The sequence below is a fragment of the Cotesia glomerata genome, linkage group LG2 (assembly GCF_020080835.1).
Source record: "Cotesia glomerata isolate CgM1 linkage group LG2, MPM_Cglom_v2.3, whole genome shotgun sequence".
In the NCBI taxonomy this organism is placed as follows: Eukaryota; Metazoa; Arthropoda; class Insecta; order Hymenoptera; family Braconidae; genus Cotesia; species Cotesia glomerata.
Window position 1 is genome coordinate 27831190 of NC_058159.1, and position 12987 is coordinate 27844176.

Below are 12987 nucleotides of genomic sequence, written 5' to 3' on the forward strand. Positions count from 1 at the left end.
TGTTGTAATCACCACTAGTAATTTGTTTTTTTTATTTTTTTTGGCTTTCTTTCTTTTAGTATCTATCATTTTTTTTAAGTCTTCCAAGTTACGTTCGTAGGTGTAGAAAACGAGCGACGAGTCGCAGGAAAAAATCAGGTTCGCTGTCCCGTAGGACGGCAAATATAATGCCGGGGTTCGAGGCCCAGATCCAGTCCCAGTCCCACCAGCAGCAGCAACAGCAGCAGATATTAACCTCCCATCAGCAGCACGGGATGATCACCACTAAGCCAGCGTCTTCCAGTTCATCGTCCTCGGCTTCAGGACGCAGTGAAGATGCACACAATTATGGGAGTCTCGGTGGTAGCGATCATCAAGGACAGTCCCAGCAAGATGACAGTGGACCTGAAGAAGGTCCTGTTTATATTTTAACTTCTGCAAAAGGCGATAGAAGTTATAAATTGCGAGATTCTCGGTGAGTTTTTTTTTATTGATTTATTTTAGTCAATAAAAAAAGTGTATTAAAAAAAGAAAAGAAAAATGAGGATTCTCTTTAAATACTTAGTTTAATTTGGAATTTTTATGTAAATTAAGTTAAATTTAAAAATAGAATATATTTTAATTTATTTAAACATATATTTAATAATTCATGAATATTTTTGATGATTATTTAATTTATGAAAAAGTTTAAATCAATAAAATTTTAAAAATATTTTACATAAAAAACAAATATTAAATAATAGAAGAAACTAATAGTATTTATAACAAAGTTTTGAAGTACGTTGAATTTATTTTTACTAAAGAAGTAGAACTATCATTATTTATTAAAAAATAAAAAAAAAAATAAGATACTTTATAAAGGGTAAATTGTTCTGTCTAAAACTTTTCGTTGTAAGTAATGTCAGTTCTATTTCTTCAAAAGAAATAAAATTCTACGTACTTAAATTTATTATTAATATTTTTATTATTGGAGTAAAGCCCAAAAAAAGTTTGTTTTTTAAATGACAATTCACCCAATCTTAAAAAAAAAAATCTAAAAATTATTGATCATTAGTGTTTAAGTATTTTAAGTATTTCTGTCTGTTTCCATGCAAAGAACATTATTTGAAATTCGGTGCTATTTATATCTTCTATTTAATATGGATCTTTGTAAATATTTTAGTTATTTTTTTTAAACTTCTGTCTAGATTAGTTCAGCTTCATTAATAATTGAACTCTAAATTATTCACTAAAATGAAAAAAAAAAAATCAAAATTTATTTACTTGGAATAGAAACAAAGAAAAAAATTGTGTATTTGAACATAAAATTCAATTATACCCTTAACGGCAGAGCGTCCGTTTTATTCTGTCGTTCTTCTAAATTAATTAAATAACAAATATTTATTTTAGTTAAATTCTAGAAAAAACAAAAGCCGGAATTATCATTCATTTATAAAGTTTATTTCTATTATAAATTGACGGACTTATTGAAGTGTGTTAAGTACTTTGATAAGAGAAATAGCTCATGAGGCTTGTTGGCTTAAACTTTTTGGGTATCAACGTCGTTGTTCTGAAAGCTTACAAGAGTCACGTACAATCTGATGCCATTGTATAATCGGTTTTGAATAGAAAAAAAGTTTGTGCTTTGTTGGATATTTATATCTATTCGGTATTTTATTTATTTATGGGTTCTTTGTTCAAACTGATTGTCTTTATCAATGACTCCTGTACACACTATTATACAATCTTTGCTCAGCTTAATACCACAAGTGAAAAAGACATGACGTTAAAGTTAGCAGTCACTTGACAATTCTTTAATTTTGTTTGACAAACAAATTTTTTCTGGAAAATTATTTTTAAAAAATTGCATTTATAATTTTTTAAAATTTCTTCACAACAATTTTCTTTTCTCATTTTTTTTTGCCATTATTTTTTATAAAAATTCTTAAAATTTAATAAATATCTGCTAAATTAATCTTCATAAAAAATACAATAATAATACTAAAGTTAGCCGACGTTTTTAATTTATTAAATTAGAACTAAAAAATATTTTTTAAAAATTGCACTTAAGTATAATTTTTCGAATTTTTTACAAATGAAATTTTTTTTTAATTTTTTTGAAATAATTTTTTTTAATAAAAAAATTCTAAAAATTTTTTTAAGGCGGCTAACTAAATTTTCATATAAATACACTAAAATTAACTGACATCAGAATTTTTTTTATAATTTTATAGCAATTAAATTACTATAAAAAAAATTTATCAAGAAATTCCATATGTGAAAATTAAAAAAAAATTATGAAAATTAATTTGGCAGGTAGTTGATGATTTTAAGAATTTTTGTAACAAATAAATTGTTACAAAAATAAATTATCAAAAAAATTGACATTTAGAAATTTTAAAAAACTAAAAATATAATTTTTCAAAAATAATTTTTTGGAACAAATTTTTTTGTTAAAAAAAATTAAAAAATTGTTAAGTGACAGCTAAATTTAATATAAAAAATTATTAGTGGAAATTTTTTAAGACATTTTTTTTTATTCTAATTGATTTGTTATAAAAATTTAAAAAATTGACAGCTGTCAGCTAACTTCAGTATCAAGTAAAAATAATTTTTTATTTGTTCAATAAATGAGATTATAAAAAGTTGAAATAAAAAAAAAAAAGTATAAATGTCTTATAAATTTTAAATTTGAAGAGAGGAAGTCGCGATAGCAGCGCATTCAACGTCAAGAGAGAAATTTCTCGTTGACGCAAACACGCGTGTGGTGGGAGGAATAATGTTTTTTTTTTGTCATTCGTCGAAGCAAATGCTAACATAACTAAACCATATCAACAGAACATACTGTGTTATGGATCTTAACCAAAACACGTCAAAATAATTATTAATTTAAATGCAAAACCATTGAAATATTAATTAAAATAATTATTAATGATGAATTTACTACAATTATACGGGTTTATTATTTTAAAGTTTTATAAACCTTGAGTTCATGCGGTTTGTGCTCATTGTATTCATTAACAAGTGGTTAGCAAGTGGTAAGGGTCGAAAAAAAAAATAAACTTTTCATACACTCGTTTAAATTTGCTCTTTGAATCAACAGTTAACTATTTGGCACACATTTTATGTGTATTTTATATTCATTTATACATAAGCAATATAGGTCTATAAATATAAAAATTTTTTTGTAAGTAATTTTTTTTACGGTCATATTTTATTTATATGTATGTATATGTTTTTTTTTTTTTTTTTTTTTTTTTATGAATAGAATTATTGAGATAGCTGGAGGAAGAGAAGTATTCTCACAGAGTAGAGGTAAAGTTGCTGCGAGGAAGCCTCGTTTCCTTACCTCTTCAAAGTCCGTGCCTAATGACGAATCTACTGGAGACAAGTTGACGGTGAAAAAAAATAGTAAATCACCCAATCGACAGAGTGTCTGGGAATTACGAAGCAGGTACAATACTTCAAACAATACCTTCATAATTGTAACTATAATAATTATTTTTTATTCATAAAAATTTTTTTTCAGCCTCTTTGATTTTATTCCACCTAGAATATACTTTATTTGCTAATTATAAAATTATTTAATCTCTAGATTATGTCTTAAAATCAACTGCTACTAATTATGGTTCAATATAAATAGATCTGTAGGGGCTTTGTGATCAACATTTAAAAAAACATTTATGTAGAGGATTGAAATATATCTCATGAATACTGAACACGTCGTGCGTATATCTAGTTTATGTTATACGATATTTCAGTATAGAATATTGTCATGGGATATTTCTATCTTGACAGTCTTTTGTGTTTAGATAATTCAATTGATATTATTTTAATATTTTATACTAGCAACCTTGCAGTCACTATGTGACTGCTGAGTCTTGCGAACTACAAATAAATAAAATTTTGCTTTATTGAATAATAAATTTTGTTAAATTGCACTGTAATTTCTTAACTATTGACGTTTTTAAAGATATAAGCTCATCCCGATGTTACACTCATCAAGAGCTTTCATTTAAGTACCCACATCAATTTTTTCATATATTTATATATATTATATATATGTATATGAAAAATATATCAAAAATTGATGTGGATACTCAAATGAAAGCTCTTGATGAGTGTAACATCGGGATGAGCTTATATCTTTAAAAATGTCAATTGTGCACAAAATACTAAGTCATTTCTTAATTATTGATATTTTTTAAGATATAAGCTCATCCCGATGTTACACTCATCAAGAGCTTTCATTTGAGTACCCACATGCATTTTTGATATATTTTTCATATATACATATATATAATATATATAAATATATGAAAAACAGATGTTGGTACTCAAATGAAAGGTTTTGATAAGTGCAACATCGGGATGAGCTTATATATTTAAAAATGTCAATAGTTCACAAGATATTTGTTAAATTGCATTGTACTTTCTTAAATATTAACGTTTTTAAAGATATAAGCTCATCCCGATGTTACACTCATCAAGAACTTTCATTTGAGTACCCACATGCATTTTTTATATATTTTTCATATACACATATATACAATATATACAAGTATATGAAAAATTGATGTGGGTACTCAAATGAAAGGTCTTGATGAGTGTAACATCAGAATGAGCTTATATCTTTAAAAATGTCAATTGTGCACGAAATACAAAGTCATTTCTTAATTATTGATATTTTCAAAGATATAAGCTCATCCCGATGTTACACTCATCAAGAACTTCCATTTGAGTATCCACATGCATTTTTGATATATTTTTCATATATACATATATGTAATATATATAAATATATAAAAAAATTGATGTGGGTACTCAAATGAAAGGTCTCGATAAGTGTAACATCGGGATGAGCTTATATCTTTAAAAATGTCAATAGTTCACAAGATATAAGGTCATTTCTTAATTATGTATCTAGAGATATCTAAAAAGGTACAAATTCAAGTCAAGACCTTAGCAATGACACTAAATTTCACTAAAAAAAAACCGATTTCATCATAAGACTATCCTGAACACAAACTTTTACTTATTCTCTTAATAATATAGATTTATGATACTATTCAAAATTCTTGACATACATTTTTAAAATTTTAACTGTTTTAAAATATTAAGTTTATAAAAATTTTAATGTAAATTTATAGTCTATATTATAAATTGATTAATCAATTATTAACGAGCTTTTTTTTCTGATGATTTTTTTCTATACAATCATAAATGAAACAATTCTAAATGAAATATTGTACGAAGAATAAAATCAAAGAGGCTGAAAGGAAATTTTATTAATAAAAACGAATCAGAACACACAAATAAATAGCTCAAGATAATAATAAAGGTTTCAATAAAAAAGAAATACTAATAATTATTATCGTTATTAGATGTGGAGAAGCAAGACGACAGCGAGCAAACCGTGAAATAACCGAAACAGTATTTTCATCCGAAGTACATTCAGTTCGTCGTAATCCAACAACAAAATCAATTCTTGATTATGACTCACCAAAGGCTGCACGAAGCAATCGTATTATAAATTATGACTCGGTATTAAATAGCAATAATGTAGAATATACAGTGCCGAAAAGTATAACAGGCATTGATTGTGGATTACCAAAGAATTGTGTTGATTATCAATCGAATCATACGACACCAGCAAGAAGTATGGCTATTGTTAGTGATGGTGAGGTTGTTGTCTTTGATGACATTGATGACAATTGGCAGGGACTTAGATTGGATCTCGGTTCGACAAACAACACGTTAACTAATTCGCAAATAAATACTACGAGTTATTTAAATTCAGATCAAGATGATATACAGCAGCTGCAGCAGCAGCAGCAGCAGCAGCAGCAGCAGCAGCAGCAGCAGCAGCAACAGCAACAGCAACAGCAACAGCAACAGAAACAGCAACAGCAACAGCAACAGCAACAGCAACAACAACAACAACAACAACAACAACAACAACAACAACAACAACAACAACAGCAGCAGCAGCAGCAGCAACGTAATAGCAGTAGAATTCCTCCGGAACCACCTGGCTCAAGTGGCGGTAGTTCACCGAGTCCTACGTCAACGTATCCAAGAAATACGTCGGACTTTTTTAAGGTACATTACATACTAATTGCTTCAATTGTCAAGACATTATCTTGTTTATAAAGCCAGATGTGAAGGCGTGTACATCTTACTTTCACAGTTGCATTAATTATGATTCCACACGACGTTGTTTTAGCATATGCTGAATTAATTAAATTCGCTATTTACAATGTCACTTGTCTCATTAACTCTAACGTATATCTTTATATATTGTGTACACACACAGGTATATAAATACATGTGTGTTTACATACGCAGGTTAATATATATGGGTGATTCTTTGTAAGGACGTCTTAAATCTGTACAAAATTGTCCGACCAAATTATTTTTGATTTTATTAGAAAAAAAATTAACAAGGGCTACAAAACTATCAGCTTAATCATAATAAATAAACAGCTGGTTTAATTTTTGCTTTTTCGATATTTCTGTATCTTTTGCCATATAACATGACAGGGGACTGTTTGCCAGAGTTTTTTTTTTTATCAAATTGAGAAAAATCAAGCAAACTATTTCAATGCATTCAACTTTTCAAGTTCTCAATGAATGTTTACATTAATTAGAATAATATTAAGACTTATGGATACAATTTTATAAATAAATTATAAATAAAAATAGTTGCCAGGGGACTGAGTTTTGAAGTGGCCCAGACACATAGTTCCAGCACAAACGGTGCTTTTACACTAAATAAAATAGCGATAAAGCGCTAACACTCCTATGGTTATTAACTCAAGGCTAGTTAGGTCCTTATAAACCTTATAAAAGGTAAAATAACACGCTGGATTTTTTTTTTGGCTTTGAACTTCTGGCAGGGGACTGTTCTTAAAATGCCTGGGACAAATTTTGGTTTAATGAATTTAATGAAACAAATTAATTTTCGGTAATTTTTATTGAAGAAGATTGTTAGTTAACTAATTAAGTTTATAAACATTATGGACCAAATTATATATTATGGACGAATAACGAAACGTTGCAATTCTTATAATTTAATATCTTCATTTATTTTTATAGATATTTTTCTGACGTAAATCATTGAAAATTAACAGTTTATCGGCTCTCCAGTCTAATACAACAATTTTTTCTCTAATTATTCATAATTTTGTTAGCCTGTATTCCCTCCAGGCATAGACAATTTATTTTCAAATTCGTATCTAAATTTGTCATTAGAGATGAATTTGACTGAAAAAATTTAGATACGAATTCGAAAATAAATTGTCTATGCCTGAAGGGAATACAGGCTAACAAAATTATGAATAATTAGAGAAAAAATTGTTGTATTAGACTGGACAGCCAATGAACTGTAAATTTTCAATGACTTACGTCAGAAAAATATCTATAAAAATATTATAAACCAGTCTTTAGAAAAAATAAATATTGTAAAAATCTTCATTTATTGTCCAAATTCCCAAGATCAAATTATTTAAATATTTTAATTATGAACGAGAACTCAAATAATGTGTTATATTTAGGTGATTACACCCGCAAGTGACTGCGAAGTAAATTCACCCTCCCCAGAACGAAATCACAAAGTAGCAAGGGTTATTGGTGAATTACCCATAGCTCAGTATTCCGGTAGTCCACGTCGTTATGGTGTGCGTGAAAATTCACGATTACCAAATATTTTATCATCACCCTCGATATACATGACACCGAGACCTGGATTTCCTCAGAGAATTTTACCAACAACGCCAAACCAAAAAGAAAAGGAGACTGATTATTTGCCAGCGAAAGAAGAACCAATTGTTGAGGTGTTAGTTGATACGACGACGAGCCCAACACCAGAGAAAAGTAACACCAATCTTATGGTAACTTCACACTCCGTTGAGGAAATATCCTCAATGCCGGATCTTGTGACACAATCAGAAGAGTTGAAACTACAACGCGAGGAGGAGGAAGAGGAAGAGGAGGAAGATTTTCTCAAACCATCATTTCTCAGTAGTGATAATTTATCGAGTCTTGTTGCACCCGGGGGTAGTACTTTTGATTATTTATATGAGTTTTCTGAAACGAGAAAAGTGTTGGAGGAATTTTTCAAGTGTCCCGCTCCTACTGAGGAAAAAGAAAGCAATGGCGAGTCGTTTCCATTTCAGGTAATTTTTTTATTAATTATATTAAAGGTTATTAAATATTTGAAAGCACTGAATATATTTTTATTTATTAATCAAAGGATTTGGATTATGAATTACGGCGACAAGGAGGAAACTCATACGTTGGTCAGCGTTTAGCCAGCGGGTTACCAAACACAGAAGAGGTTATGGTACATGAATCGCCAAAGAAACAGCGAGCAGATTTTCCTCCTTCTGTAAGTATAACTAGAATTTGAATTTGCGCGCGCAAGCGCGCGCCTGACTGTAGCATTTGCATATATTTTCATGCTTATGATATATTCGACCAATCACGTTACGAATAGTTTGATGCCATATACATTTCATCTCAATTTTATATTAGGATTATACACGGAAAGAATAAGATGACACTGGATATCATCCCAGATTATACTCAGTGATATCTGTGGTGAAAAAAAATTTCAGATATTATTTAAAACAATATTTGACTATCCTAATATCTAAAATACATAATAGATATGATAATGCTAACTGCGCAGACGCTAGAAAAAAATGGTGAAGATATCGTTGGGTATAATCCAAAATTATACTGATTATAATCCTAATTATAATAATTTTGATCAATTAAAATTTTTTATATTCAAGACTTGTACATAGAAATAAGAAGATTACAATGAGTATAATCCAGATATCACGCAGTATAATCTGGATTTTTCTACACTGAGAAAAAAAAAGTGCTACTGTTGAGAAAATTTTCTTGTCACAAGAATATATTTTCTTGTTTTAAGAATTGATCGAATTAATTGAATTATTTTTTGTTTAATTCAAGTGAACCTATTCGTTCGTTAATCTATCAAAATTAATGCCAATATTTTATTATCCCGATAGATATTGATATTTTTTTTATCAAAAAACCAAAATTTATTTTAAACAATTTTTGAGCTAAGAAATTTTTTTCTAGATAAAAAAATTTTTTTTCTCAGTGTAGCTACTATCTGAAATTTTTTTTCATCACAGATATCACTGAGTATAATCTGGGATGATATCCAGTGTCATCTTGTTCTTTCCGTGTACGTTTAAATTATTTTAAAATTCTGAAACACGATAAAAATTTCTAATTCCGTTAACTAGATCGAGCATGAGAACAATTTCCTTGATTTATCTGTGGGCACTGGAAGCAGTGAAGATCTTGGGGAAACAGAAGTAGGTCTGCAGGTCGGGCATTCACGAAACTTTACTCTGAGTCCGGAAACAACGGATTGCGACAGTAATTGCGGTGATCTTGATAGCGAAATGTCATTAATGATGATGGACAATGAACTATTACCGGCAAGCGGGCTACTGGGGTCTGTCGGTGATCTCGGTAACAATTCAGATTCACTGAGAATATACACAAGTATGCCAGTGCTCGAGGACGGTTTATCGAGTGGTCATGCGAGCGATACCGACAACAATAATCCAACAGTGATGTTGATGAAACGTCAGATAAATGAGATAGAAAAGGAAATAATTCAAAGGACAAGAAATGATATGCTGGGAACTGATATCGATAATGAAAAAGATGTTAGTTTGAATGTTACGAAAGACATACTACAAACTTTAAAAGCAACCTCCCCAGATTTATTTATAGCTCAGAAAGAAAATTCTTACGAGACGAATGAGTTGAATTTAGACGGCTTAGATCCATTGGGTACTCCACCACCGCCTGCGCCTCAGGGTAGACAAAGCATTAACTTGGAGATTGGCGGTGAAGTAGAAGCTGCTATAAAGGATATACGAATGGCTTTGCAGAAAACAAAAACCTTGCCAGTTAAATCACCAACGGAAGATCCTCCCGAGCCGAGCGTCAGTCCCATTTGGATACCCAGGTACACTTTAATGACAACTTTATAGCCTTTAATGTTTAATCGACAGTGCGCCAAGCGCATCTAACTAAGTTATAGTATGTTGGATGGTAGGCGGCGGATTTGCACCGAGAGCAACAGCGAAGATTCCGAGGCTCGCCGCGTTGAGGACGAGAATGAAGTTGAGGTTGAGGAAGTTGTAGACGAAGAGGAAGCAGATACCGATTTGGAAACTGACCGACTCTTGGGTCAACAAAGAACTGATGATCAAGGGTTCTACGATGACAAGGTATTATTAATTTTATTTATTATTGCTCTAATCAGGTCTAAATTCTTCTATAATTAATTAAAAATCAGGATGTTGTAAACTAAATTGATGTTATGTTTTTTTATTTAAAAATTTTATTTATGTAAAAAAACATAACATCAATTTCGGCTGCCCAATTTCGAAACACAGTAATTGACAATTTTAAGATTATTAAAAAAAAGTTTGTGCGCTAAATTGATAAGAAATTTGATTTATAAATAGAAAAAACTTGAACATAAATATTTTTAAGAAAAATTACTTGAAATTAAGGTCTAAAAATTATAAAAAATGCAGTAATATTAAAAAAAATCAAGTATAAAAATTTTGCAGTTATTGCACGGAAAAAAGTAAACTGTAAAATTCACTAGGATTCCGGTTAATTTTTATAGTTTCAAACAGTACCGCGGACATCGGGGTGGCACAAATGTAAATGTTACACAACTTAATGTAGAAAGTGTAAAAGTCACAATTTATAATTTAATATAAAAAATGTGATTAATAGTTGTCGCTATAGTAAATAACGACTCTCTCATTTTAAAGAATTACTGTTTCAAACAGTAAAAATTGCCGTTTCAATAGATAATCTATACTATGAGGAGAAGGAGAAGGTCTCACATTCGGAGAATTTAACATTTGAAACAGTAAAAATTCTACTCTTAAAATATGTATTATACCAGTCCAAGCAAATCAATAATTGTAATTTGATTTTTAGCGTTGCGTTTAATATTTACCATTTTACTTTGTAAATATTGACGTTGCTTGTATAGAAATTTAGTAATTGTAGTTTATATTTTTTACTTATCATAAGATCATTTTTTAAGTACGAAATGATGAATATCAAAGTCCAAATTCTTAATTATTATACTTTAACACTTTGGATTTTCACATAGCGAATATTACTGTTTGAAATAGTATTTTCTTCCATGTAAATAATAAATTGTAGCATTTAAATGACAAATATTGTAAAGTGATTGTTAAAATCACGATTTTACAGTTTGAAATGGTAATTTTTTCCAGTTGATCATTATTTATTATAAATCGACTATTATTTATTACAGTTTACTTTTTTCCGTGTGTGTTTTAAAATTGGGCAGCCGATTTGGTCTACAACATCTTGATTTTAAATTAATTATTAATTTAATTTGTTAGCTAAATTTAGCTCTGATAAATAACAACATTATATTTGTATCTTGATATTTCTGTATGGTGTGTGATTGGTGCACAATATTTTCCTTCCTCAATGCACGTAGTCGCGTGCTAATGTCGCTGGTTAAACTAATGATAACTTTTCGTACTTGGTATTGATGCAGGGGTGGCGGAAGCCTAAAACTAGGACAATGCTACCACCAATGAGTACCAAAGTCGTAACACCAAAGCAAACCCCACCGAAAACATTGAGTGTAGCTCCACTAGAAACGCTAACGCCACCCGAGCCCCTGCCCTCAACGTCGTCATCCATATCCCCGCCTCCTATTGTCACTGTAATACAGTCGCCGACGTCTGAACGCGAGGCGACATCACCCACTACTCAAACCTCAGCGAGTCCCCAGAAGATCTCCCCGGTTAAAAATTCTCCCTCGCCCACACAAAGCCTCAAGGAGTCCAACGGCAAGGCCAAAAAGGTGCTCAGAACGTTCAAAAACATTTCTGTCCATAGAGCCTCTTTTTTATTATTTATGACAATGCCCTTTATGCGCTAGGCTCTTTAAACTTTTATTTATTTATTTTATTTACTTGTTATTTTTTTTTTTTTTAATCAGTTACAATTATTCTGCGCTGATGAACGAGGTTACTTGGCTTATGGCATTCTCAACGAGCTTCTGCCTTTTGTCTTAAAAATATTAATTTAAATAAGCATTTTTTTTCCAACTTTTTAAACTATGCTTTTACTCAATTATTATTAGCTTTGCCCTATTGCATTTGTAGAATACAATACATTAAATATTTATCTCTCCATCTTTCTTGCTCTATCTTGACATTTATACTATTATTATTATCATCCATTTTTTTTTCTTTTCACCTTTAATTTATCAATCAAAAAAATTATTCTTTCACTAGTTTTCCGATAAAACCGGTCTAGATGACAATAAAGTTAGGCGACATTTAAAAATTTTTAGAATTTTTTTTTTTTTTTTATTGAAAAAATCATTACAAAAAAATTTTTTTTTTAATTTCATTTGTAAAAAATTTGAAAAACTGTAAGTGCAATTAAAAAAAAATTTTTTTAGTTTTAATTTAATAAACTAAACAAAATAAAAAATGTCGGCTAACTTTATTATTATCCGGTCTAGTGCATTTATTTTTTCTAAAGCATGATTGACATTTTTTTTCAAGCCCTCAAATAAGCATGTAGCAGAATTTTCATTATCACTAATTCTAATTTAGCTGTTAATTATTATTATATTAATTAATTATTATACATTAAATAATAAGCGAAAAAAACATCTTATTTTTACAGGAAAAAGAGGGAAAGAAGAAAAGCCGTAACAAAGAAGGTAATATATCTCATTAAAAGTTGATAAAAACAATGTTGATGAGTAAATAGTCAACAACGCATGAGTATATTTTGGACTAAAACAAAAATCTTCAACTGATAACAACTAAATATGATAATATAAAATAACATACCTACTAATTATATTTTTTATCTTAATCCTTACTTTTCAACGCTGCCATGTCGGGAATGCAACATTTTATTAATCGGTATGTATTTTTCCTCATTTCT

The 12987-nt window shown here is 29.6% G+C and overlaps 1 protein-coding gene across 5 annotated transcripts in view; it reads left to right on the forward strand.

Annotated features, from left to right (window-relative positions):
- The window catches only part of LOC123259981, a 44314-nt gene that overhangs the window by 16184 nt on the left and 15143 nt on the right, over positions 1-12987 (forward strand). For 3 of the 5 annotated variants that reach the window (XM_044720835.1, XM_044720836.1, XM_044720837.1), the window contains exons 3-12: positions 101-454; positions 3227-3412; positions 5343-5775; positions 5872-6060; positions 7515-8135; positions 8213-8347; positions 9243-9979; positions 10055-10244; positions 11573-11884; positions 12721-12757. In XM_044720835.1, the coding sequence (XP_044576770.1) occupies positions 101-454; positions 3227-3412; positions 5343-5775; positions 5872-6060; positions 7515-8135; positions 8213-8347; positions 9243-9979; positions 10055-10244; positions 11573-11884; positions 12721-12757 (3194 nt within the window). Of the gene's footprint in view, positions 1-100; positions 455-3002; positions 3146-3226; positions 3413-5342; positions 5776-5871; positions 6061-7514; positions 8136-8212; positions 8348-9242; positions 9980-10054; positions 10245-11572; positions 11885-12720; positions 12758-12987 lie in introns of those variants that run through there. The other 2 variants (XM_044720834.1, XM_044720838.1) reach the window with 2 other exon arrangements.